Source organism: Amphichorda felina (assembly GCF_050947745.1).
Source record: "Amphichorda felina strain 45539 chromosome Unknown scaffold_1, whole genome shotgun sequence".
NCBI lineage: Eukaryota > Fungi > Ascomycota > Sordariomycetes > Hypocreales > Bionectriaceae > Amphichorda > Amphichorda felina.
Genome location: NW_028145049.1, coordinates 4617826 through 4643960, shown reverse-complemented (window position 1 = coordinate 4643960; position 26135 = coordinate 4617826). Strand labels below are relative to the sequence as shown.

The 26135-nt window shown below is 60.0% G+C and overlaps 11 protein-coding genes across 11 annotated transcripts; 8 read left to right on the top strand and 3 right to left on the bottom strand.

Moving 5' to 3' along the window:
• Nucleotides 1–490: 490 nt before the first annotated feature.
• On the top strand, nt 491–2421 carry ACO1O0_001526 (major facilitator superfamily domain-containing protein; the record flags this gene model as incomplete). The annotated part of the gene is made up of 8 exons (XM_083191010.1): nt 491–712; nt 737–861; nt 917–1026; nt 1083–1156; nt 1219–1267; nt 1320–1443; nt 1523–1795; nt 1893–2421. 8 exons carry the CDS (start codon nt 491–493, stop codon nt 2419–2421), a joined length of 1506 nt encoding a protein of 501 aa, XP_083054869.1.
• A 638-nt stretch (nt 2422–3059) lies between these two features.
• ACO1O0_001525 (uncharacterized protein) lies at nt 3060–3370 on the bottom strand (the record flags this gene model as incomplete). The annotated part of the gene is given in 2 exon segments (XM_083191009.1): nt 3060–3349; nt 3364–3370. 2 exon segments carry the CDS (start codon nt 3368–3370, stop codon nt 3060–3062), a joined length of 297 nt encoding a protein of 98 aa, XP_083054868.1.
• Nucleotides 3371–3461: 91 nt separating this feature from the next.
• Nucleotides 3462–4361, bottom strand: ACO1O0_001524 (ubiquitin-conjugating enzyme/RWD-like protein; the record flags this gene model as incomplete). Its single annotated transcript, XM_083191008.1, has 2 exons — nt 3462–4176; nt 4291–4361. The coding sequence occupies 2 exons, from the start codon at nt 4359–4361 to the stop codon at nt 3462–3464; spliced, it is 786 nt and encodes a 261-aa protein (XP_083054867.1).
• An 839-nt stretch (nt 4362–5200) lies between these two features.
• On the top strand, nt 5201–7036 carry SIT1_1 (major facilitator superfamily domain-containing protein; the record flags this gene model as incomplete). The annotated part of the gene is made up of 1 exon (XM_083191007.1): nt 5201–7036. The coding sequence occupies one exon, from the start codon at nt 5201–5203 to the stop codon at nt 7034–7036; it is 1836 nt and encodes a 611-aa protein (XP_083054866.1).
• Nucleotides 7037–7267: 231 nt separating this feature from the next.
• ACO1O0_001522 (glycosyltransferase domain-containing protein) lies at nt 7268–8910 on the bottom strand (the record flags this gene model as incomplete). The annotated part of the gene is made up of 2 exons (XM_083191006.1): nt 7268–8743; nt 8818–8910. 2 exons carry the CDS (start codon nt 8908–8910, stop codon nt 7268–7270), a joined length of 1569 nt encoding a protein of 522 aa, XP_083054865.1.
• Nucleotides 8911–10718: 1808 nt separating this feature from the next.
• Nucleotides 10719–11373, top strand: ACO1O0_001521 (uncharacterized protein; the record flags this gene model as incomplete). Its single annotated transcript, XM_083191005.1, has 2 exons — nt 10719–11043; nt 11108–11373. 2 exons carry the CDS (start codon nt 10719–10721, stop codon nt 11371–11373), a joined length of 591 nt encoding a protein of 196 aa, XP_083054864.1.
• Nucleotides 11374–11681: 308 nt separating this feature from the next.
• ACO1O0_001520 (HotDog domain-containing protein) lies at nt 11682–12161 on the top strand (the record flags this gene model as incomplete). Its single annotated transcript, XM_083191004.1, has 1 exon — nt 11682–12161. The coding sequence occupies one exon, from the start codon at nt 11682–11684 to the stop codon at nt 12159–12161; it is 480 nt and encodes a 159-aa protein (XP_083054863.1).
• Nucleotides 12162–12521: 360 nt separating this feature from the next.
• ACO1O0_001519 (dihydroxy-acid/6-phosphogluconate dehydratase) lies at nt 12522–14519 on the top strand (the record flags this gene model as incomplete). The annotated part of the gene is made up of 3 exons (XM_083191003.1): nt 12522–13157; nt 13228–13633; nt 13717–14519. 3 exons carry the CDS (start codon nt 12522–12524, stop codon nt 14517–14519), a joined length of 1845 nt encoding a protein of 614 aa, XP_083054862.1.
• Nucleotides 14520–14840: 321 nt separating this feature from the next.
• Nucleotides 14841–15908, top strand: ACO1O0_001518 (Malate/L-lactate dehydrogenase; the record flags this gene model as incomplete). Its single annotated transcript, XM_083191002.1, has 1 exon — nt 14841–15908. One exon carries the CDS (start codon nt 14841–14843, stop codon nt 15906–15908), a length of 1068 nt encoding a protein of 355 aa, XP_083054861.1.
• A 287-nt stretch (nt 15909–16195) lies between these two features.
• Nucleotides 16196–17433, top strand: ACO1O0_001517 (high-affinity nickel-transport protein-domain-containing protein; the record flags this gene model as incomplete). The annotated part of the gene is made up of 2 exons (XM_083191001.1): nt 16196–16928; nt 17000–17433. The coding sequence occupies 2 exons, from the start codon at nt 16196–16198 to the stop codon at nt 17431–17433; spliced, it is 1167 nt and encodes a 388-aa protein (XP_083054860.1).
• A 5466-nt stretch (nt 17434–22899) lies between these two features.
• ACO1O0_001516 (uncharacterized protein) lies at nt 22900–25961 on the top strand (the record flags this gene model as incomplete). Its single annotated transcript, XM_083191000.1, has 3 exons — nt 22900–23244; nt 23303–23579; nt 23653–25961. 3 exons carry the CDS (start codon nt 22900–22902, stop codon nt 25959–25961), a joined length of 2931 nt encoding a protein of 976 aa, XP_083054859.1.
• Between the last annotated feature and the right edge of the window lie 174 nt (nt 25962–26135).

Below are 26135 nucleotides of genomic sequence, written 5' to 3'. Positions count from 1 at the left end.
AGGACGGCCTCACATCTGGACTCCGGATGCTCCATCTTCCCCAGCTTCAGTGTCCCATAGGCCCATGGGAGAGGCCCATCCCAGGTCTCCCAGCAAGCGGGGAAGCCCTGGTCCCTACCCCGGATTCAACGACCACCATGACCACCACGACCACACCGCTGCGTGGTCGGCATGTCTAATCAGAGGGGCCTCTCAACAATCCTCCCTTCCTCCCCCCCTGCTGTCGCTTGGGGGAAGAAAAAAGGCAGCCTGCAGTCTGAGCTTCTAGCAAGGTAGTTAGCAGTAGTGCAGTGTGGGAGCACCATCCGGAGTGGAGACGGATGCATGTAATACCACTACTATATAGGGTCGACCGTCTTACCCTGATGTGCATTGTCCCCTCCCCTCCTGTTCTTCCTCACGGTGTTCGATCCCCATCAGCACCTGTCCTCTCTCAAAACACCCTGAGCCGCCTCCCCTGTGTTGCTCTCCCCCATCGGCCCCCTTCACCATGGCCGCCTCCACAGAGAAGCGTGCCTCGCGCGACGAGCACGTCGACCAGGTCCTCGAGCCCGATGCTGACCACAAGGCCCTCCCCCAGTCCAGCGCCGCAGAGGACTACACCGGTGTGGCCCTCAAGACGGACCCGGAGGAGATTCGCCTGGTGCGCAAGCTCGACCTCCGCATCATGGTACCCATCCACGCCTTCCCAGCATTCCCGGGGATGGAAATGGTGGCTGACAGTGTATACGTGTAGCCCACCCTCTGCATCATGTACTTCCTCAACTACGTCGACCGCAACGCCATTGCCCAGGCCCGTCTGAATGACATTGAGGAGGATCTGGGCATGCATGGCACCCAGTTCAACACGGCCGTGTCCATGTACGTCCTACGCCCCCTTACTCGCAAAGCCATTGACCCCGACTAACCAAGATAGTCTCTTTGTTGGCTACGTCCTCATGCAGATCCCCAGCAACATGCTCATCACCCGCATCAAGCCGGGCATCTACATGAGCGCCTGGATGCTCGTCTGGGCGGTTGTTTCTGGTGCGACCTCTGATCCATTACCCCAAGCTCACACCCACCCTGACTGACGACAACAGCATGCACCGCGCTTGTGCAAAACTATGCCGGCATCGTCACCTGCCGGTTCTTCCTCGGGGTCACCGAGGCGCCTGTGAGTTCCATGTTTGGGCACAAGCCGGAGTCGAAGGGTCATGTGTTTCTGACGGTGGGCAGTTCTACCCCGGCGCCACTTACATGCTCTCCATCTTCTACACTCGCAGAGGTGCGTCAAACACAAGCCCGCTTATGCACTGTATCGGGACTGATTCAAGCAGAGGTCGCCGCCCGCATCGCCCTGCTCTACTGCGCGCAGATCCTGGCCACCGGATTCTCAGGCGTCATCGCAGCTGGCGTCTTTCAGGGACTCGACGACGTCCGCGGCATTGAGGGATGGCGATGGTATGATACCTAGATCTGCTGACCCACCCATTTTCGATGCCATAGGTCCAGACCATGACTGACCGGCGGACCACCACAGGCTCTTCATCATCGAGGGCGCCCTCACGGCCCTCGTCGCCCTCTTCGGCTTCTGGCTGCTGCCCAACAACCCGCTCGACACGCACTGGCTCAGCGAGCGCGAGCGGCAGCTGGCCCACAGCCGCATGGAGAAGGACAAGGTCTCGGACTCGCTCGAGGAGGCCTCGGCCTGGGAGGGCCTCAAGCAGGCCTGCCGGGACAAGCGCACCTGGCTGTTCTGCTTCATGCAGAACTTCCACCTGTCGGCCTGCTCCTTCAACTCGTTCTTCCCCACGTGAGTTTATCTTCTCGCTTCCTTCACCTCGGGCTTGTACCAGTCATGACAAGACAGACAAGGGTTGCATGATGTAACTGACAGAACCGGCGTCCAGCGTGGTCAACACCCTCGGCTTCGGGCGCACCGTCACCCTCGTCCTGACCTGCCCGCCCTTCATCTTCGCCGGCGCCGCAGGCATCCTCTTCGGCTGGAGCTCCGGGCGCATGCACGAGCGCACGTGGCACATCACTATCGGGCTGGGCACCGCCGTCGCGGGCTTCATCCTGGCGGCCGCGACGCTCAACGTGCCCGCGCGGTACGTGTCCTTCTTCATCCTCGCCAGCGGCGCCTACTCGGTCAACTCGGTCATCATCGGCTGGGCGTCGTCGACGCTGTCGCAGACCAAGGAGAAGAAGGCCGTCGTGCTGGCCATGACCAACGTCGGCGGCCAGATTGGCTACATCTACGGCGCCTACCTGTGGCCCGACTACGACGACCCGCGCTATGTCATCGGCTTCGGCTCCTCGGCCGGCTTTGCCCTGGCGTCCCTGGCCTGCGCGTGGGTCATCCGCTGGATGCTGATCCGCGAGAACAAGAAGCTCCGCGCCTCGACCTCCGGGCACGTCAACCTGTATGGGTACTAATAGTAGTCAGGTTGAGGAGGAGGGTCTGGTCCACGATATATAATAGGCCATCTTGGGATAAGGGGCTTAGTGGCAAGTTGGATTGATATGGCGTATTGGGCATCTGCTTTAGTATATAGGAATTTCAAAAGAGTATTGCTGACTGTCCATCATGGCGCCTCCAAGACGGAGTACAATTCCATCCAGTTTGGCATGTAGCAATCATATCCCGCAGCAGCCGTAATCCTCGCAAGCGAGAAGGCGCAGCTTTTTGAATATGTCGCCGCACTGTCCGCATATCAAGCAGTCGCCGTGATCGGATAGAAGCATGCGAAAGAGATTGTGCACGGTGTATGACCAAAACCTATTAGGATCTCGTGGTATACTACCGGGCACGATCCACAGCGGATCCTCCCCAGGGCCGCCCTCAGCAAGGTCCTGTCCAGCTGGGTCCTCCTTCAGTGCCTCGGTGAATACGCGCTTGTCTGCGTAGAATCTCGCCCTGGGAGAGCCTCTGCCACTCATGTGATTGGGATGGCGCCTAAGACGGTGGTCCACGATCCAGATGTTCCTCCACCCAACCGTACCTACAGTATGAGCAAAGAAGACGAGCAATGCAGGTAGCAAGCTGCTAGGCTCTAACCAGTGGCCCCTGAAGCTCAGCGCAACATCCATGCCCAGGGCATCAGCGGCGCGTGTTGATATGGGTATTCACCCACCGTGGCCTCCGTGTGTCGAGGATCGATGAGAGACCTGTCGCTCGCAAAGCGGAGATGGCCCTCCGCCGCATCTGGGCTGTCGTCCTCGATGAGGATCAGGTCGTCGTAGGCAATCGTTGTGTAGCTAGCGTCTCCGTGGGCATTGGTGTATGTAGCGGTATGGGCCACGCCTTCGTGCCCCAACAGCTCGCCCGCTTCTCGCAGCCGCCGCGGCTGGTCCCCCGTGGAGTCTGGGGGCGATCACCACTCATTACGGGGGAAGCGGCGCTCCATGGCGTCCCTCGACTCCCGACAGGCCATCCACAATATACTCCAATTGGAGAAGGCTAGCAAGGCTGTTGCTTATATGAGAACCTTGGCAAAAGCCTCGCCCACGCCGTGCTCATTGAGCCACGCCTCCAGCGCCCTCATGTCGTTGCGGTTGGCCCTCTCGCCGCGCCTCTCGCCGACCACGTCGGTAATCTCCTGCATGTCCCGAAAGACGCGCTGCACGTCGCCGCCGCTCTCCCGGTAGCGCTCACTGACCTTTTTGTGCTGCGGGGGGATGTCGCCCCAGCTCTCCGTCTTGATGAACTTCATGTAGTCGTCGATGGCCTGGGACCCGCCCTCCAGACACAGGATGCCCGGCTTGCCGGCGAGGAGGAAGCCCGTGAGGCCGTAGGCGGGGGCGTAGTTGACAATGTCGTCGCGTTTGGAGCGCGTGCTGATGGAGGGGAAGTAGAACCATGTGCGGTCAATGGAGATTTGGACGTCTGTCTGTGTGGCAGCTGTATCTGGCTGCCGCGATTCCACGAGATGACGGGATGCTGCCTCCTTGACATGCTCAATGGCAGTCAACAGGTCCTCATCGGGGATTCCATCCGTCAACCGGGCGACCTCGGCCTTGCTCATCCATTCCGGCTGTCGTGGGCGGATTTTGACCTTTGGTGGTTCGGTGAGGGTCTCATCTGGCGTGAGCCCTGGGTGTACCAGAGGTACGGAGAGTTCAAGAAGCAAAGACAAGCCGGGTGGTATGCCGTCGTCCTCATCGAGGGCTAGACTGAGGAGAAGGGATATGCTGGGCTGGGATATCTGTGGCGGTGCCTCGTCGTCGCTCTCACACCAGGTTCGGAGGGAGTCGAGGAGATGCAGTGATGAGTCCTCTATTGTCGCAGCATCGTCTGATGCGTACATGGCCAGTAGTAGGTCGATCTGGCCCAGCTGCAGCTCGAGGAGCTCTTTGGGGAGGAGGGAGTGGCCCATTGTTGTACCAGAAACCGGCCAATTGGTCGAGCAATAGGCACAAGGTGAAGTATGAAGTACGGATGGTGAAGCCGCCAATTATCGACGTTAAAACTGGGCCAAAATTTGACGAGAAATCATGAGACAAGTGGGGTGAGGTTCATCAATTGATGGCGCCTTCCCAGGTGGAATTCCCTCCGATGTCGCCGTCTGGTGGGACATGGCGGGCCAGGCTGACAGCAAAAAAGAAAAATGAAACCAGCAGGATCACCGAACCGTCCTCAGCACCAGGGCTGCAACTCGTCGGGGATAATAGTAATGCTTGCAATAACCAACCTGGCCTTTCAGTATTTAATACGACTAGTAGTGGGAGGGAGGGACGATGATACGTGCGTGCATGGTGAATGTCTTGTCGGCGGCCGAGGATGTCAGCCGCAAGACCGATGCTGACGCCGACCCCGCGCGCCGAGGTTGGCAGGGATCACCGCTGAGCATTTGGCTGCGGGCCGTCTGTTGGGCGCTGAAGCGTGCCCAGGACCCAGGAGTCGCCTGCCTGAGGAGAGCCCTGAACCTGGGCGCTGACGCTGGGCGCATTGGTAGCGGCTGACGCCGCCTGGAGCCTGGCACTTGGCAGTCAGGCCAGGCGGGTAGATCCGGCCAACGGGGTCCAGCCAAGGTCAGATGTAATCTTATCTGATCCGTTTTGCTCGACCCTCCCACCCTGTCGTTGCCTGCTACTACTTGACTCCTCCCGCCCCGTCACGGCCCGGGTCCATGGCTGTGCAATATATTTCCCCTATTACTCCCCTTCTCGTCGTCGCTCGCTAAACTCGTCGCTGGAATCTGGCAGGCCCAGCATCATGGCGACGACGGCGACGTCTTCCTCCTCCGAGGCCGCCCCTCTGCTGGGGGGTGCCTTGAGCAAACCTCCACAAATCCCGCATGGCGACCATGGCGACCATGGCGACCATGGCGACGACAGCTACGATGGCAGCGACAGTGACAACGATGGCATCCCACGAACTACTGCCCAGCCCATCCCCTCTGCTGGCGTCGCTCGCATGGCCGCCGTCGCCTCCCGCCTCCCCCTCGCCCAGCGCGTTGTGCTCTTCGCGAGCATCTTCCTCGTCGGCTACGCCTACGGCCTCGAGTCCCAGGTCCGCTCCACCTATCAGCCCTACGCCACCGCTAGCTTCTCCCTGCACTCGTACCTGGCCACCATCAACGTCCTGCGCAGCGTCGTCGCCGTCGCCGTCCAGCCCACCGCCGCCAAGGTCGCCGACGTCTTTGGCCGCTTCGAGGTCGTCGCCTTCTCTACCGTCCTCTACACCCTGGGAATTGCCCTCGAGGCCAGCGCCGGTTCCGTCGAGGCCTTCTGCGTCGGCGCCATCGTCTACCAGGTCGGCTACACCTGCATCGTCCTGCTGCTCGAGGTCCTCATCGCCGACTTCAGCTCCATGCGCGCCCGCGTCTTCTTCTCCTACATCCCCGCCATGCCCTTCCTCATCAACACCTGGATCAGTGGGAACGTCACCTCGGCCGTCCTCCGCGTCACCTCCTGGCGCTGGGGCATCGGCATGTGGGCCATCGTGTACCCCGTGGCCTCCGCGCCTCTGCTCCTCTCGCTCTACTACATCGAGCGCCGCGCCGCCAAGATCACCAGCAGCCCCGAGGACGACGACCAGAAGCCCAAGAAGAGCATGCGGAGTGTCGGCATCCAGCTGTACCACCAGCTCGACGTCGTCGGCCTGCTCACCCTAGTCTTGTCCTTCTCGCTCATCCTCGCCCCCCTGACCATCACGGGCCAAAAGGTCGGGCACTGGAAGGACCCGCACATTGTCGTGCCCCTCGTCATCGGCCTCATCCTCGCCCCCGCCTTTGTCGCCTGGGAGCGACGCGCCCGCTTCCCCCTCGTGCCCTTCCACCTCCTCACCGACCGTGGCGTCTGGGCTGCCCTGGCCGTCCGCAGCCTCCTCAACTTCGCCTGGTACACGCAGGGAAACTACCTGTACACGGTGCTGGTTGTTGCCTTTGACTTCTCCATCGAGAGCGCCACGCGCATCCTGTCCTTCTACTCCTTCTTCGGCGTCATCAGCGGCGTCATTGCCGGCGCCATCATCTACCGCGTGCGCCGCCTCAAGTACATCATCGTCCTGGGCACGTGCATCTTCATGGGCGCCTACGCGCTGCTCATCAACTTCTCGGGCGGCGCCTCCCGGGCGTCCCAGACGGGGCTCATCGCCGGCCAGGTCATCATGGGTCTGGCGGGCGGCCTGTTCGCGTACCCGACGCAGGCGTCCATCCAGGCGTCGGCGTCCCGGGAGCACGTCGCCATCCTCACGGGGCTGTACCTGTCCTTCTACAACGTCGGCAGCGCCCTGGGCACGTGCCTGTCCGGCGCCATCTGGACGCAGACGCTGCTGGGCACGCTGCAGGAGAACCTGAGCTTCCAGCCCAACGCGAGCCTCGCGCGGGACATTTACGACTCGCCCTTTGCCGTCGTCTCGCGCTACCCCGTCGGCACCGACATCCGCGCCGCCGTCATCGACAGCTACCAGTCGGTCCAGCGGCTGCTGTGCATCGCGGGCATCTGCATCTGCGTGCCCATGATCGGGTTCGCCCTGGCGCTGCGGAACCCGAAGCTGTCGAGGCGCCAGGTCCAGCACGAGACGGAGCCCGAGATCGTCCGCCCCTGAGGGCCAACTGTGAGCTCGTCAGAGGCGTAGAATCTGAACGAATTATGAAAAGAAAACTGAGCGACTGCGTTGTTTGAAGCATGCGTTTTTTCCTTCCATCTTTGTCGCACATGCCACGCGTGGTTGCATGAACCCCAGAGCAAAGACGCCTTCATATATACCTAGAATACATTCTTTAAGCGATACAAGAACATGATATATCATTATTTAAAATATAGATTACAAGTCTCATCAGACATCCCCCGACGCCATGATAAGCAACGGCCCTTCCTCCCCCGCAAACAGCGCCTCCCCGTACCTCCCACACAACCTCGCCCACTCGACAAACTCCCCATCACCCTCGTCTACCCACGCACCACCCAGCTCGTCCCGCAGCGTCCCCCGGTCCGGGTACACCATCTTGGGCGCCCACTGCCGCCCGTCCAGCAGCTGCGGCGTGATCAGCTCGCCGCCCTGCAGGGCCCTCACGCTGGCCGTGACCAGCGACCGCGCGTAGCGGTACCACCACATCCTCGCCACCTCCCCGCGCAGGAGCGCCTCTGTATCGTCCCCCGCGCAGTGCCACGCGGCGTAGATGTGGCTCGTCACCAGGTTCACCCCCAGCTCCACGCCCGCGACCCAGCGGCGCGCCGCCGAACCGGGATGCGCGCGCGGGATCGAGTTGTACAGCCTCGCGAGCGCGTAGCGCACATTGGTGGGCATGTGGATGTCGCGCGGGGCAAAGTCATCGCCCTGCGCGAGCACGTCGATGTTGGTGTGCGCCTTGAACCCGGGTCTGTCGAAGCGCATGTGCCGCAGGAACGCGCCGTAGCCGGCCCGCGGCTGGAAGAGGATGGACTTGTAGTCGATGGCCATGTGGTGCTCGGTCTGCTGGTCTCTGTGGCGCTTCGATGGGGTGCGGCGGTTGTCTGGCCCGCCGGGGGGTTCCTTGCCGGTGGTTTCCAGTGAGCGGTAGTACTCCTGGCGGCCGAACAGGTCGCCGACATAGTCCTGATCCTGAGCTGAGTCCCCCTTCGCATCGACCTCTTCGAGGTTATTTGTCTCCTCCTCCATCTCAGCCAGGGCAGCCGCCATCAGCGCCCTCATCTCGGCAACAGGCCCCATGGCAGTCCCCGAGTTGAGGTACCGCACGTCATGGAACGGAACACCCCCGTCCCTGGCCCTCGGATCATCAGACAGCACATCCGACTTTGGCACCGCCCAGCACCGCGCCGCCGCCGGGTCGTCGGGGGAGCACCGCATGTCGGGCCCCCAGAAGAGCGTCTGGCGCATGCCGCGCGAGCGGGCGTCCTCGACGCTGACGCCCAGGCGCTCGGCCATGCGCGCCTCTGAGCGCTTGCGGGCCTCGAAGTAGCGCTCGATGAGGACCTCGGGCGGCAGCTGCATGACGACGCCGGGCCCGTCCACGATGAGGACCAGGTCGTCGTAGTCCTCGGGGCGCAGGCGGTCCAGGTAGCGGGCGACGAGGCGGAGCTTGGCCAGGTGGGGGACATTGACGGTGGCAGAGTCACCAGTGGCGCCATTGTACCCCAGGAGCGTGGGTACGGGGAAGCGGTTGGCGGCTGAGGAGACGAGGTTGTAGCAGAGCCCGAGGCTGGGCTTGGTGGCTGGTACCAGGTAGTGCAGCTTGGAGACGGGGCCCTGGGACGCCTCGAATCCGGCTACGATTGACCCGCGGCCGTAATCAACGCCGGTGACACGGTCGGACTGGGAACGCGGGTTAGCAGATGCTCCTGAGAAGGGGGGGGGGGGGGGGTTTTGGAACGGGGGGGTGGACTCACCTTGATGTACAAGGAGCGGGTGTAGATGATCAAGGCCGAGAGGACGATGAGTAGCACGACGGTCAGGTATAACCGCCGGCGTATCATAGCCATGACAGGCCCAGTGGGCAGGGAGAGATTGGGGACACGAGTTGTTATGAGCGCATCCAAGGAATGCAGACCCCGAGTCTTTCACGATGGATGGTTGAACCTCGACGTGCATTAGGGGGAGGGTCCGGAGGGGGCTGGATAGTTCGATGCCAAGACACGATATTAGCACGTGGAGTCGTCTCTTGGGAGGGTTGTTCGGTCAGTATTCCGTACTAAGCAGTAAGCACAAGAAGAGACGCGAAGGACATGAGGCAAGGCTTGGCAGCCACAGGCGGAGCTCCCTCAGCGCAGTTGGGTGGCACAGCAGGAGTTGGCCAAACACGGCTGGGGGCCGGTGACAGTGCGCTGACAGGCCATCGTCATGTGCTGAGAATGGGCCAATGCGCACCTGCGACGGTGAATTTGGCACTCCACCTGGACGGCGATCACCCATGTGAGGGCGCAAGTTCAAAACTATTTACATTGGAGGCACGCCCGTACATTATGAGGGTGTGCTATAAGCAGGACATTTTTATTTTCAAATGTGCGTCCTGTTGCTCTGCCAATTGTGTCATGGGAGGTGATGTCCAGCAGCACCAACAAATTCATTCGGCGGCCCCCAAAAGACCCAGAAGACCCATGCGATCGACATGGGGGACCCGGAGAGAAATCCCCGAGGGCGCAAGCAGTATTGAGCCACAACTTGAGGGGACATCAATAAAAGGCCCGTCAACGGCTCGAATCTTGGCAGGTCTGTTTCCAGCGGCCTCGAATCTACATAGTACTTATCCGCCCTACGGAGGTATCACTATCCGTACCTAGGTACTACATAGAGTCGCCGCAATGGGAACACTCCAAGACCTTGGCAATCCGAACCCAACGCCCCACCTCGGCATTTATTATGCATGAATCCGATTCTCCAGCCTGAAGACGCCGTCTCCCATCTCCATGATTCCATGACGTACCACGCAGAGACAATTAATGCCGCCTCTGAGGTCCATACCCTCCCCACGAAGTCGATGAGGCCATCGTGACAGCTGAGACGGCGGTGGAGAGTTTACAAAGGGGCACAGCTGGGTCCTATGATGGCAACTGATGGCCACTGTGATGGCAAACTCGCGCATGACGGTTGCTGTGGAACCCCGGATCGGGGCTCAGTCGTACATGGTTCCTGGGCGGCACGGTGATGCCGACGGTAACGGTGTTTTTGACTGATTCTGCTAGGAATATCCCCGGAGTCCCTGGAGTCGGCCCCGAACCCCCCCGTGGATCGCCAGTTCGCCACATCAAGTGCCGAGTCGACTGCCCGACGGCCCAGGGCGACTGGACCTTCGTGTTGCAGCCATGCCCAGGGTCAGCTGCCGTTAGCCGTTATCAACGGGTGAGCTGGGACAGTGGACTAGCGAGTCAAGCTTGGGGCCCTAGAATGAGCCGCAGGGATGACGTTCGCCTACTGGGTGGTTACCCGTACGAAACACGAACATGCACGATAGGCGACGATCCGATGGAATGCGATGGAATGCGATGCAGGGACGGCCCCAGGCGTATCAAACACGTGCCAATCGCGGCAATGCCGTTGAACTTTAAGTCTTGGACCTCGTATTTGAAATGATTGAGTGATGCTAGGCTCGACAAGCCCCGAGTTAAAAGTTGGGTACGAGATGATCGTCGTCGGTTGACTGGGACAGACCCCTCACATCGCCCCCATTCAGGCACCAAGGCCTCTTCTGATATAAAAGGGTGTACGCCTCTCTCTTCAACAGCATAATATTGCATCACCACAGCACACGTCGAGCATTATCATCCTACCCTCAACACCTTAAGACATTAGGATGAAGTTCACCGCCCTCGCCTCCCTCATGGCCGCGACCTGCGTGTCGGCCGTGCCCACGCCCGACGGCGCCGCTAAGATCGAGTGCACCGACCCCGAGGTCTTCAACCTCATGTCGCTGCGCTCCGCCAGCCCCATCCACTTTGGCAGCTTCAGCGCCGCGCTGGGCAGCATCTTCCTCAACATGCCCGCCGACCAGCAGGGCGCCACCTGCGAGGGCGACGGCCACGGCGTCGCCTACTTCTACATCCAGGACACGGGTCTGTACCTGTACGACGGCCGCACCACCAAGCCCCAGCAGATCTATGTCGACCGCTCCGGCATGGGTGAGTTCTCTTCCCAATACTTTACCCATCTTCGCAATATTTGCATCAATCTAACGATAACTAGGCCAGGGCAAGGTCGGCTACCTCTCCGACGACGAGCAGCCCCCCCGCTACGGCGAGCTCGAGGGCTGGGGCACGGTCAAGCGCGGCGATTTCGACTACCTCAACTTCCAGGGCTCCGAGCTGATCGCGTGCCCGGGCTCCCTGCACAACTCGTGGAGCGTCTGGCTCAACGTCAACATCACCAACCCCGGTGGAAACGACGGCTGCCTGGGCATGAGCAGCATGGTCCAGCTCAACGAGAAACCCGTGAGCTGCCAGTACAGCTAGGTGTAATACGGTGCACGGGAGGTCGGCATGCGAATATACTGTATAATTATAGCACAATAATAGAACCACTATTGGGAATATATTGGAGTGATGGTGTCTGGGTGGTCTTGCATATCTTGGCAGCCGCGTATATATCGGTATGTCTATTAGATGAATATTCGTTCTTGCATCGATGCTGCGATATCGGCCAATGGAGGCAGACCTCGACCAGCATCACTTTCATCACCACACTTCCACACCTCTAGATACATGATAGAAATCCCACCATTGATATGACCCTAGACACGGCGTTGCAATAGACCCCCAACATGGCCTCCTCCCCCGCGACCCCCGAGCAGCGCACCGCGCACATCGAGAGCCTCATCGAGCGCCTCACGGCCAACAGCCCCATCTACAGCATCCTCGTGTCGTCGATCCAGCTCGTCAGCACCAGGCCCGGCGTGGTCACGACGCGCCTGGCCCTCACGCCCACGCACGTCAACAGCCGCGGGGGCCTGCACGGCGCCGTCTCGGCCGCCCTCGTCGACTTCACCACCGGCCTGTCCATCGCGGCCTGGGACCTGCGCGCCACGACGGGCGCCAGCGTCGACATGCACATGAGCTACCTGAGCACGGCCGCCGTGGGCGACACGCTCGAGATTGTCGCCACGGCCGAGAGGGTCGGCGGCAGCCTGGCGTACACGACGGCGCGCATCAGCAAGCTAGTCGAGGGCGGCGAGCCCAAGCTCGTGACGCTGGGGCAGCACACAAAGTACGTCAAGCTGCCGGGGCAGACGACTACGAAATAGATGCAAGACTTTTGTCGACCTTCGATTACGACTGCCGTTATATGGGGAGATAGACCACTAGACCACTAGACCAGCGACTATAGCGACCTTGATTTCAAATTCAACCAATGCCCCTAATACCAATATCCGAAAATCATAGTCATCATACCCTTGGGGCCAAGCCAAGCTCGGTTGCGTCTCCGACGAGCTCGACTTTGGCGGGTGAAATGGCGAATACCGGGATCCCCGCACCAAGTCCGGGGTCCGGACCGGACATCGCCAGCATTAAACCGCAGCCTCAGCCGATGTCACAACACCATATCAGTTAAACATAAGACTTCAAATACATTTAATCACCGAGTCCCCAAATCAAATGACAAAATGGCCGATCAGGACTCCCAGGCGCAGCAGCCGCCATCCGACTACGACCTCAGCAGGCCCCTAGCCGCCTCGACCGGCCTCCGCCAGGGGCTCACCTCGTACGGCGACGCGCACTTCTCCCTGTTCCTGCGCAAGGTCTTCATCAAGGCCCTGGGGTATAGCGACGACGCGCTGTCGCGGCCCATCGTCGGCATCGTCAACACATACTCGTCCTTCAACCCCTGCCACGCCACGGTTCCCCAGCTCGTCGACGCCGTCAAGCGCGGCGTCCAGCTAGCCGGGGGGCTGGCCCTCGACTTCCCCACCATCAGCCTGCACGAGTCCTTTGCCGCCCCGACGAGCATGTACCTACGAAACTTGATGAGTATGGACACGGAGGAGATGGTGCGCGCTCAGCCGTGCGACGCCGTCGTGCTGATTGGGGGCTGCGACAAGACGGTGCCCGCGCAGCTCATGGGGGGCATCTCGGCCAACAAGCCCATCTTCCACCTCGTCACGGGCCCCATGATGCCTGGCAGCCACAAGGGTGTGAGGATTGGCGCATGTACGGACTGTCGCAGTAGCTGGGCCAAGTTCCGCGCGGGCACCATGGACATTGAGGATATTGCCTCCATCAACGATGAGCTGGCGCCGACGGTAAGGCTTTCCCACTCACCTCCGTCCCCCTTTTTCACTCACGGAGGAACATCTTCTGACCTGTCGCAAGGCGGGTACCTGCGGCGTCATGGGCACAGCCAGCACAATGGCCTGCATCCTCGTGGCACTCGGCCTCATGCCCTTTGGCGCCGCCACCGCCCCGGCCGTCTCATCCGCACGTCTGCGCATCGCCGAGGAGACGGGGAGGAACGCCGCCAACGCGTGCAAGAGGCTCAACGAGCTGAGGCCCCAGACGGTGCTGTCGCGGGAGTCGTTCCTTAACGCCATCACCGTCCTGCAGGCGACCGGCGGCTCGACCAATGCCATTGTCCATCTCATGGCCATCATAGGGCGCCATCCCGGTGTGGCGGGTACCATCACACTGGACACGGTCGATGAGATTGGCCGAAAGACGCCGCTGCTGGTCGACCTCAAGCCCAGCGGCGAGAACTACATGACCGACTTTCACAACTCGGGTATGACAGCCCACCGTGCACGACTCAACACCCCCCAACCCCCCTCCTTGTGCCTAATAACCGAATACTGACCATCTCATCAGGCGGCATGCTCGCCCTTCTCCACGAGCTCAAGTCCCTCCTCCACCTCGACGCTCTGACCGTCACAGGCCTCACCCTCGGCCAGGAGCTCGCCCGCGCGCACTTCTCCCCCGTGCCCCGCGCGCTCAGCTGCATCCAGCCGTTCGACTTGCCCCTCCACCCATCGTCCTCGCTCGTCGTCCTGCGCGGCAACCTCGCCCCCGGCGGCGCCGTCATCAAGGCCAGCGCCTCCAAGGACACGCGCCTGCTGAGGCACACGGGCCGCGCCGTCGTCTTCGCCGGGTCGGCGGACCTGGCGCGGCGGATCGACAGCCCAGACCTGGAGGCCGACGCGGACAGCGTGCTGGTGCTGCAGGGCATTGGCCCCGTGGGGAACCCGGGAATGCCCGAGGCTGGGCTGATCCCCATACCGCGGAGGCTGGCGGAGCAGGGCGTGGCGGACATGCTGCGGCTGTCGGATGGGCGGATGAGCGGGACGGCGGGCGGGACGATTTGCCTGCATATATCGCCTGAGGCGGCGGATCCGGGGTCGGTGCTAGGGGTGGTGCGGGATGGGGACGTGATTACGTGCGATGTTGAGGCACGCAGAATCCATCTGGAGGTCTCGGACGAGGAGATTGAGCAGAGGATCAAGCAGAGACAGGCCGCGATGAATGGGCCTGGGAGCACAGCACCGTGGGCGACGAGGGATGAGACGAGGGGGTATCGGGGGCTGTATCTCAGAGAGGTCAACCAGGCTGAGAGGGGGGCTGATTTTGACTTCCTCACAGCTGCTGGGCCATCAACGTCTGGTGCCAGTGCGTAAATGAGAGGCCATATTACAGGCATGCTCCAGTGCCCGGCTTGCGGTACTCACCGGGCATGATACATGAACACCACAGAATTGGTACTAGTATATCATCTCCATATCATCGAGTGGAGAAGTCGGCCTAAGTGGCATCCCCAGAGTGACTCCCCGCTCCCGCTCCCCGCCCCCCACGGGCATCTCCGTGCTCGGAGGCCAAACACTTACTCTGCCGTCACCCTCGACAGTCCTATTATAACAACACCCCTAAATCTTCTGAACCAATTCCCATCATCCACACCATTCTGTCCCCAATAGACCACCACATATGAACCCCCCACCATGGACGACCCCCCTCGCATCCACGTCGCCGCCCCCGAAGCCCTCCGCCTCGTCGAGGCCATCCTCCAGGGCAACGGCGTCTCTCCTGCCAACGCCTCCATCATCGCCAGGTGCCTCGTGGCCGCCGACCTGCGCGGCGTCGACACCCACGGCATCAACCGCATCCCCTCGTACATGGAGCGCATCCGCCAGGGCGTCCTCGACGCCACCGCATGCCCGACTGTCACGCGCGTCACCCCCGTCGTCGCCCAGGTCGACGCCCACAACGGCTTCGGCTTCCTGGCCGCGCACGCCGGCATGGAGGCCGCCGTCGAGAGCGCCCGGACGTACGGCATCGGCATGGCCAGCGTCAAGCACTCGAACCACTTCGGCATGAGCGCGTGGGTCGTGCAGCAGGCGCTGGACGCGGGCATGATGTCGCTGGTCTTCACCAACTCGAGCCCCGCGCTGCCCGCCTGGGGGGGCAGGTCCAAGCTGATGGGCGTCTCGCCCATTGCCTGCGGCGCGCCGGGCAAGACGCGCGAGACGAGCTTCATCCTCGACATGGCGCCGTCGGTGGCCGCGAGGGGCAAGATCTACAAGGCCAAGCGGCGCGGGGAGAAGATCCCCCTGGACTGGGCGCTGGATGGCGAGGGAAAGAGGACGGATGATCCCGAGGCGGCGCTGGGAGGCGTGATGCTGCCCATGGGGGGCCCCAAGGGCTCGGCGCTGTCCATCATGATGGACGTCTTCTCTGGGGTGCTGTCTGGGTCGGCATTCGCCGGGCACGTCACCAACCCCTACGACCCGTCCAAGCCAGCCGATGTTGGCCATTTCCTGGTGGCCATCAAGCCGGATCTCTTCATGAGCCTGGACGAATTCCGCGAGCGGATGCAGTATCTCTACGAGAGGGTGGTGGGGTCGGACAAGATGGAGGGCGTGGACAGGATATACTTCCCCGGGGAGATTGAGCAGCTGGCCCAGGCGGAGAGGGAGAAGAGTGGCATTCCGCTTGTCCAGGCTGAGATTGATGCCCTAGATGCAGAGGCCAAGAAGGTGTCGGCAGCGCCGTTGGTGACGATGGGGTGAGAGGCCAAGCGTGCCAGCTAGCTAATGGTTGTTGGTCTTTGACTAGAAACTATGGACGATGTCTCACTTTTTTTTTAACGAATACCATGTTCCAAATCAATCCCCTATATCTGTCTATCTTGGCTAACTAGCAGTATGCGCCGATGTCGGTTGTAGGCCTTATCACCCGTCACCAACATATCAGCGGGGTTCCCTATCAGACTCTCTCTCACCACCAACCTCATCAACTTCACTCCTCCATCCATCCCCTCAACCCCCATCCAGTCCATCATCCATCATCCTCCACCATGGCCCTCCTCCAGTCCCTCCCCGCCAACTCCATCTCCCTCATCACCACCCTCGTCCTCGCCAACCTCGTCATCCTCCTCGCCCTCGCCCTCCCCATCCTCGTCCTCCACCCCCGTCTCGCCGCGCCCGCCGCCCTCTCCTACGCCTTGGGCCTCCGCCACGCTCTCGACGCCGACCACATCTCGGCCATCGACCTCACCACCCGCCGCCTCATCGCCTCAGGCCACCGCCCGGCCTCGGTCGGCACCTTCTTCTCCCTGGGCCACAGCACCGTCGTCCTGCTCACCTGCGTCGCCGTGGCCGCCACCAGCGGCGCCCTGCGCGACCGCTTCGACGGCTTCGCCCGCGTGGGCAACATCCTCGGTACCGCCGTCAGTGCCGTCTTCCTCGTCGTCCTGTGCGCCGCCAACGCTTGGGTCCTGCATCGCCTGGTCCTGCGCCTGCGCCGCGCTCTCGCCAGTCACCACCATGAAGATACCCTAGAAAATAACGACGAGGGGGAGCACACCTCTGCCGGCCAGTTCTCCCTCGAGGGCGTCGGCGTCCTCTCCACCGTCTTCCGCCGCCTCTTCACCGCCATCGACCGCCCCTGGAAGATGTACCCCCTCGGCTTCATCTTCGGCCTGGGCTTCGACACCTCCTCCGAGATTGCCATCCTCGGCATCGCCAGCATCCAGGCTGTCCAGGGCACCAGCATCTGGCTCATCCTCCTCTTCCCCATCCTCTTCACCTGTACGCCACCTTTTATCTTCCCTATCGATAGTTTAATAACGAGTGAGCACTAACAACACCCCCTTCCCCAGCCGGCATGTGCCTCCTCGACACCACCGACGGCGCCCTCATGCTCGCCCTCTACACCTCCAAGGCCTTCTCCCGCGACCCTGTCGCCATCCTGTATTACTCCATCGTACTCACCGCCATCACCGTCGTCGTCTCTGCCTTTATTGGCGTCGTCCAGATCCTTTCCCTCATCCTCAATGTCGCCGAGCCCCACGGACCCTTCTGGGACGGCGTTGAGACTATTGGTGACTACTTTGACATTATCGGTGGCTCCATCTGCCTCGTCTTTCTCCTCATCGGCATCGGTTCCATCGCCGTCTACAGGCCATGGAGGCGCCGCATGGACCAAAAGGAGAACGGCCGTATTGTAGCTGCTGCACAATCCCGAGACAGCCCCCCCGATGAGGAGCCAAGTCAGACAACGCCTCTCCTGCCTACCTCTGTAGGCGCGCAGTGAACCAAGTCTCATTTCATACAAAATCAAACGCTTGTCAATTCTGGCTACGCTGTTGATGTCTAAATCCACTCGCTGTCTTTCCTCCTGGATCCTTGACACGCTTTGATACCCATGAAACAAATCGGCTCCCGAGATGCGTCAACGTATATGATCCAAACCTCATACAACCCATCAGGTCCAGCGAGCCCGTCAACGACATCTATGAGCCCTACCCGGAGAGTCTCTCTACTTAGTTTTTCCAGGCTCGAGTTACTGTGATGTCTGCATCACATCTTCACCGATGGACCTATCGAGCTCGTCCGGCTGAGGCTCTAGTGATTCGTCAAGCGGCTGACTTATCTCAACCTCCGGCCGGTCAGACAAAAGTTCCCGAGTCTCTTGGAGGGTTGGGGCTGTTTCGGAAGCTAGGACGCCATCGATAGCTGGGAGGTCATCAGGTACTGAACCACCATCCAGCTGCGCCTCTTCTCCAATTGTAGACATGGCTTGGTCTCTCAATGCTCCTGGACTCGCAACGCCACGTCGACGGCGAGGAGATGGTGAGGGACTGTGCCGAATTTGCGCCCTTGGCGGGCCTTGCACGGCCCGGGAGCTGCTACCAGACGTCTCTCCCGTTGCCAATCGCCCTCTTCCAGTTGTAGGGCCAGAAGGAGTTTGTGATCTACCGGCACGAGCGAGATTCTCAGTACCAGAAAACTGCAGTTGTCTCCCGCGGTGAGGACTGAGAGAATGAGCCCTCGTGCTGGGCGGTCCTGTTGATAAACGCGTTGCAGTCATATGGGATGCACGGCTGGGGAGCGTCGGCAAGTCTTCAGTCTTCGTGGCGTAACCCCCCATAGAAGCCCCAGTATGAGAGCCTAGGTATCTGTTGGGCGGTGGGAATCCTTCTATAACGACCTCGTCCGGTATAGGATCAACCACATTGTCCACTGAGTTGACTGACCAGCTGCTTCCGCCACCTATCCCCCTCTGGCGGGAGCGTGAGCGCGACATGCTTCTACTCGACTGGGGACCTGGAGATTTTGTTGACGCGCGTCCTTTGCCCTTGCGATCAGGATACTCCCATGGATCCCCTGATGGTTGATTAGCCGTTGCACCAGCAATCCCTTTCCCCTTGGGGTCAGGAGACTCCAATAGATCCCATGGTTGGTTAGACGTTGCACCAGCAATCACTTCGCCCTTGGGGTCAAGAGACTCCAATTGATCCCCTGGTTGATTAACCGTTGCATCAATAGAGCCAGCAGTCCCTTCGTCCTTGGGTTCAGGAGGTTGCAACCGACCGGCGCCAACGTCGGCAGCGCGACTCTTCCCTTTACCTTTCCGGTCCAGATATTTCTTCAGACGAGTGCCAACGTCGGCAGCGCGACCCTTCCCTTTACCCTTTGCCTCGCCATCTTGGGTATGCTCTTCTTGGATCCGGGATAAGGCCTTTGAAGATGGGCCTGCCTGGACGTTTTCGCGTAAGCGACGGAGCCAGCTCTATCTTCCCCGTCGCCGGTCATTCTGAGGGACGTCTGTGTCTGAAACTCCTGGAAGAACAATCCTCTGTCGCGGAGTACTCGTAGACGGTTGGTCCGATGCCTTCTTCGGGTTGACCCCTGTCTCATCTCCTGGCCCATCACTCTTGGAGGGCTGACGGAAGCCAGGATAGCCACCTTTTCGCCAAGGTTCCAGGCGTATACCGTTGACGTGGGTCCGGACTGGGCGACCAAGTTGGTAGGACGATTGGCGTGGGTTGGTTTCGACAGCATGTCGGCGCAGTTCTTCCTGAATCACAAATTTCCCTTCCGGCTTCCAATGTCGTAGGGCAACGTCAGTGCCAACAAAAGTGTATCTACTCAGCCCCATGTCCCAGTAGCAATTCTCCCACATGTAATCGGGTATGGGCGGTGGGACTGGGTCGGGGCTTGCTCGTGGATCCTCACGCTTAGACCGAGCAATATCCTGAGATTGAGACCCCGGGCTGTGTGTCCGTGTCGGAGACACTCCAGATGCTCTAGACGGTCCTCCAGATGGTCTCAACGGTCCTCCAGATGCTCTCGACGGTCCTCCAGATGCTCTCGACGGTCCTCCAGATGCTCTCGACGGTCCTCCAGATGCTCTCGACGGTCCTCCAGATGCTCTCGACGGCCCAGCAGGGTGGTTGGTTGGTGAAGGGGGACCTACTAACCCCCGAGGCGGTTTTCCTGCAGGAAATCGAGAGTCATGGACGGGTCCCAAGGGCCGGATGGTTGAGCTTGAAGAGATGTCGGGCGACCTCAGCCGCGGCGGGCGTGATTTCTCGCCAACCAGCTGGCGAGGAGTCTCTGCGGCCGAGAGCCTGGAGCCAACTTGACCTCCCCGTGCCCTTTCCCCACAAAACGAACTTGGCCCAGGATCTGCAGGATTTGCCAGTCGACGACGTCTGATAGGAATTTGCGGGTTTCTGTGAACGGGCTCTCCACGCACAGGAGGCGGATATCGTCGATCTCGCCTAGTACCAAGGGGTTGGTCAATCTGAGGAGTCTGGGCCGGATCTTGTTGGCCCACAGGCTGAGGGACCTCTAGTGTGCTGGGCGCTGGCCTGGGGGTCTCCGGACCAGGACCGGGCGGTTGGTCGTCCTGAGGCGAGTTTGGTTCATCTTGTCGAACGCTTCCCGACTCTTCCTAGTGTGGACCGATCCCTTCGAGGCCTTGATGCAAATCACTCGGGGACTCGGCCGTGTTATCCGAGGTGTTCTTAGGAGGCGTCATGTGGGCGGAATCTAGGGTCCAGTGTTGAAAAAAAGAAATGTTGGTGGTGGTGATATAGGTGTTCCAAAAGATGGTATGATAGGAGAATAGGGTAGAGGATGTGTCAGGGGAGTCTAGGTTGACTGTAGGTCAGAAGACAAGATGAGGATGAGGATGTTGTTGTGGAAGAAGATGAAAACGAGTTTCCGGGGGGAGACGAGATATAACCACCAGCGACACGCCGCACTTGCACCTGCAGTGTTTTCCATGGTGGTTATTCCGGCGGGAGCCTCCTCGAGTTCCCTGATGATGATTACTACCATCATTCCAGGGTTGTTGTGTGCTTGCGTTCAATGCCACCGCCCGAGATGGTTTCCAGATGTACAATAGGAAGGCGGCTCTTCCACGATGGGGGTCATGGCGGTCTCGACTTCCCGTTGTGCGCGGTGGTCTCACAGACCGTCTTGAAAAGCATTTGATTTTACATCTCTCCCTTGTCTTATCCAATGTAGCAGGCTCGATATAGTGTTTATTGCCAGGTGAAGCGCCAGCTGGGGTGCGATGTTATCAGGTAAGAGCGCAAGACGCGACAAGTGTCTGAGTGGAGGACCTTGTCCATCGTCACCGACTCGCCGCGCAGCAGGCACGGAGTCCCTCTTTCCCTTCCGAGCCTTCCCCAGCGCTCACACCAATGAGATCTCATTGACGGAATTGGAACGGAATTAGAGGCAGGAGCAACACGTGTGATGTGCAAAAATCACGTGCGGCTCCTGTCAGCCTCCCGTGCACAAGATTTCGAAGGGCTTCCACCCATCGGTGTCGGTCTCGCCGTTCGGACTCGGTTCGGACTGGCAGCTTCCCCAGTTCTCGAGGATTCTGGAGCTTCGGGTTAGCGAGGCACAGCCGCAGACGCCGGGCAAGTCAATCGAACGCCAACTGGGCGCCGTCTCACCGCTGACGACCCACTGCCGTCTTCACCCCCACGGATCGCTGACCGCCACGCCTGACCGCCCAAGCCGCCACCGCCCACTGAGGCCACGGACGATCAGACGCAGTCCCACCGGGCCGCTTGACGGGCGATTAGGAAACCAGATACAGTTCTCGCACCCTTGCAGATCTACACAGTACCAGCAAAAAGTCCCTCGAGTCGATTTTTAATGGGAAGCCTAGTAGAGCCCTTCCTTGGCTAGCCTGAAAACCACTGCTACAGTTGAGGATGAGGCTACCATGGCGAGTTTGCGCCGTTGAGGCTCTACAAAGACCGGCGTGGAGATCGAAGGTGCAACTGGAAGAGACGGGGAATAAGCGAGCGTATGTATTACCCATCTCCCCCTTGGAACACTGATGGTGTGTTGGCTGACTTGGTCGTCGACGCTACCGAGTCAAACCTGAGGTACGTATATCCGACTTCGGCCATCTTCCCAGTTTGCGGGATGATGGCAGGCCCTCGGGCAAAGTCATCACTTCAGTCAAATAACAAATGAACAAACAAGACTGACGCAGATAGACGGACGATGAACGGCCTTTTATGAGACTGATGAACAGCCAAAGCCCATCGATACGAAAAATGCACTACTCATCGTCTTAGTACTCCGTGCCGTGCAGCCAGAAGGCAGACTGGTGGTGGGGTCGGCATTGGACCCTTCAAGGGATGAGTGGTGGGAGCCCACTTTCCGAGACCCGCCCGCATATTCGCCACCCAGGTGAACAAGGCTGAGCGACTACGTGTACGATCGTGTACTATCCGTACATCCGTATTATACCAGTACTTCGTACGGACTAATACACAGTATCCGTATTTCAGTAGGCCTAGCATGCAAGCAGGCAAGCAGGCAAGCAGGCAAGCAGGCAAGCAGGCACTCGAGGAGTCTAGAAAACAAAAACACATCTTCCGCCACGCAACTGATGGCGATTGGGCCACCACTCAGCAACTTTCGCGGGTCGACGGGTTGCAAGACAACGTGATCACGCGCCGGACGTGGAAAACCCACATTCTCAGCATCGTTGCGAGTACGTCGTACGCGGCCTGCATGGACACCTCAGCAGGCTTACGTGCGAATAGCGGCCGCCGGCGTCGTCACTCGGCCCAAGGCGAGCTCTGACACGGGGCATCAATGGACCCGCCGATATGGCATCCCAATTGCAGCCGCCAATTGCAAATTGCATTTTGGGAGTCCGGGGGAGGCACTTGGAGGTCCACACAGCCCGATCATATCGGTTTCATCGGTTTTCCATCTAACTACTTCATACAGTGCTTATCTTAGCCAACCAAGTAGCAGTGAGGCGGTGGTGGTTGTGTTGTTGGTTCTCAGAATGGTCTGGAGAACAAAGTGGATGCGGTGGAGAATAGAATGGTGGGGCCCGGCCCCAGAAGCCTACTTCGGGGTTCGGGACCCTGAATCGCTCCATGGGGCTCTCCTGGAGTCCCGGTTGCCTAATACTAGGCACCTTAAAAGATGTCCTCTCCTCTCCCTGAATCCCATTGTCCCTTCTCGCCTCCATTTATACTCTCTTGATACCATACCGCGTTTTTGTCCTGCCACTTGCCCAATCCCTTTATACCGCGTCAGACACTCGTTGCACACCCTCGTTGCACACCCTCGTTGCAAGTGGACGCCCACCCTCCAGCAACCCAAGCAACCATCGTTAAACGGTTTCAACGTCCCCGACCTAGCCATCACGATTTCTGAGCACTCGTTTTCCCGAGGGTTTGTCACTAGACATTCCCGCTGTCAAACCACCACCCCCGCCAACATGCACGGGTACAGCTCATCCGAGGAGTCGGATGACCCCAAGCGGCCCCGGCCGCAGCCCAGTCAGAGCAACAACCAGGACCAGAAGAAGAGGAGGAAGAAGCGACTTCCGCCCCAGCAGTCAATCAATCGGATCTGGAAGAAGTTCTCCAACCGAAAATTCCACAAGGCCCTCTCCGTCCTGCCCTTCGATCCCGTCCCGCCTCCCGCTAGTTCAGATCGGCCCAATGAGCCGCTGTGGGACGGTTATGAGCGCGCGGCTGAGGAGTGCCGCCGCAGGGTGGAGAAGATTGTCAAGGAGTGCAAGCGAGTCAACATGAGATACCGGGATCCGGGATTTGACCTGGTACGCACCCACCCAGACAGAAACCTGTAATGTGCGGGCTGCTGACACTTTTGATCAGGATTGGGACTTCAAGTATGAAAAGGGCAACTGCCTTAACAGCCTCGGCTCCCACAAGTTCGACCTCAGCTCGTCGACTCTCCTCAGTTCGAGCGCCTCTGTGCCCAAGGCTGTCAAGCGCGTTCACGAGATCTTCGAGAAGCCGACATTTATGCGAGACGTCAATGCCGGCGATGTCAAGCAGGGCAGTCTCGGCGACTGCTGGCTCATGGCGAGCTTGAGCGCCCTGGCTAATGTCAAGGACGGGATCAACCGCCTTTGCGTAGCGTACGATACAAGTGAGTAAACCGTGCAATCTAGAGTGAAGGGAAAGAACAAAATGATGAGGGCAGTTCTCTAACGAGCGTTCAGAAATTGGCATCTACGGATTCGTCTTTTACCGCGACGGTGAATGGATCTACTCCATCATCGACGATAAGCTATACCTCAAGTCGCCCTGCTGGGACTCCCCGAGCATGCAGCGGGACCTGCTCCAGCAGATTGACCGCGAAGACGTCGAGAAACACTACCGAAAGACGTATCAAACCGGCTCCAAGGCTCTCTTCTTCGGCCAGAACCTTGACCAGAACGAGACCTGGGTCCCGCTCATCCAGAAGGCGTACGCCAAGGCCCACGGCGACTATGCATCGCTCGTAGGCGGCTGGATCGGCGAGGGCCTGGAGGATCTTTCGGGCGGCGTCACCACCGAGCTCTTCAGCTCGGATATCCTCGACCTTGACGAATTCTGGGATAACGAGATGAGCAAGGTCAACCAGGAATTCCTCTTTGGATGCTCGACGGGCGTCATGGAGCACGGCTACGGGAACCGCGACGGCATCACCGAAGGCCATGCCTATGTGATTATGGATGCGCGGACGTTGAAGTCGGGCCAGCGCCTCGTCAAGCTTCGCAACCCCTGGGGCAAGATCCGCAAGGGCCTCTGGGAGGGGCCCTGGAGCGATGGCTCCAAGGAGTGGACCACCGAAGTCCAGGAGGAGCTTGGCCACAAGTTTGGCAGCGATTCCGTCTTCTGGATCTCCTTCGAGGACATGATCAACAAGTACACCCTCCTCGACCGCACGAGGCTGTTCAATGACCCTGATTGGAGGTGCTCGCAGCAATGGATCGGCGTCGACGTCCCGTGGAAGCCAGACTATCACGAAAAGTTCCAGATCAAGCTCACCAAGGAGTCGCCGCTCATCCTGAAGCTCACGCAGCTAGACGAACGGTACTTCAAGGGTCTCCAGGGCCAGTACTCCTTCCGTCTGCACTTCAGGCTCCACAGCCAGGACGGGCCAGCCACCGAGGACTACATTGTCAGATCACACGGCAACTATCTCACAGACCGATCCGTCTCGGTGGAGCTGACGGACATGCCCCCCGGGGAGTACGCTGTCTACGTCAAGGTGGTAGCGGAGCGCAACCCCAGCTCCAAGTCTGTCGAGGAAGTGGTCAAGCGCGAGTGCCAAGAGCGCATCGAGAACGAGAAGCTCGCGCAGGTCGGCTACGCCTACGACCTGGCGCACAGCAAGGCCTGGGACCACATGAACAAGGTGGCCAAGGTGCGCAGGAAGAAGGAGCAGCAGAAGGCGTCGAGCTGCCGATCCAAGGAGCGCCGCCGGAACTGGGAGAAGCGGCACCTGAACCGCGAGGCCTCGAGAAAGCAGGCGGCTAAGGACAATGAGAAGAAGAAGCAGCGGCGGGAAGCATGGGAGGAGGAGCAGCGGAAGAAGGAGGAGAAGCAGAAGGAGGAGGAAGAGAAGGAGAAGAAGGAGGAAGAGAAGAAGAAGGATGCAGAAGACAAGAAGACGACGGATGTAGAGGACAAGAGACCCGAGAAAGATGAGAAGACACAGGCCAAGTCTACAGACACTGAGGAGCAGTCGAAGGACACCAAGACGGATGTGGCAGCCGAAGCCGGTGAAGCAGACGACGAGGATGACGGGGCAAACGACGACCAGGCAGACATGGAACCTAGTTCCAAGGCCGACTCCGTGTCGAGCGGCTCCCCACAATTTACCCCCAAGACGGAGGATTCCACCATCACACCGTCGGAACAAAAGAAGCAAGATGTGCCCCCCGTCAGCGGCGGACCTCCTCCCGCACCTTCACCCCCCAAGGATGAGCCCAAGGAGGAACCGAAAGAGGAAGAGAAGCCGGCCAAGAATCGCCCGCAGTACGATTCGGCGGGTGACTCGTCAGACACGCCCGTGGATGAATGGGACGATCTCTACAGCAGCGATGACATGACGCGCAAGCCCAGGCTTGGTCAGCGGCCACCACCGCAGCCTCGCGACGAGTATGACACGGAGGAGGAGAAGATGCCGGATCCGTGGAACGCCATCTGCATCGTCGGGATCCGGGTGTACTCCAAGGACCCGGACCTCGAGCTGCGAACCGTGATCGAAGGTGGCGAGCTGCTCGAGGGCGGCATGGGCGAGAAGGGCCCTGCGGATCTGGACAATGCCCAGGTCAACGCGGGCGGTTCGCGGGTCGAGGACGGCAGTGCTAACGCCGGCAACGATGCTTCGTATCATCCCATTGTCACCAAGGACGGCCAGCTACTCTCCCCAGCTGTGGTCGACGGTGAAGTGCGCGACTACATCAACATCCCCTCGTTCGACTCGTCGCTGGTCACCACGCGGGTCTCGACGCCACTAGCAGAGGGCGGGAACCAGTGATTATACAAGACTCTTGCTTATTATTGCAGCGTGTTGGAGTAATATGCTGGCAGATAGATTGCATTCTGGCAAGCGATTCTGATTTCGAGGTGGCATTTTCTGGCGTGGACAGTTGGTGCAGAATGGCACGGTGAATTTGGGATGTTTAACCTCCCCTCAGCTGGCGATTACTTG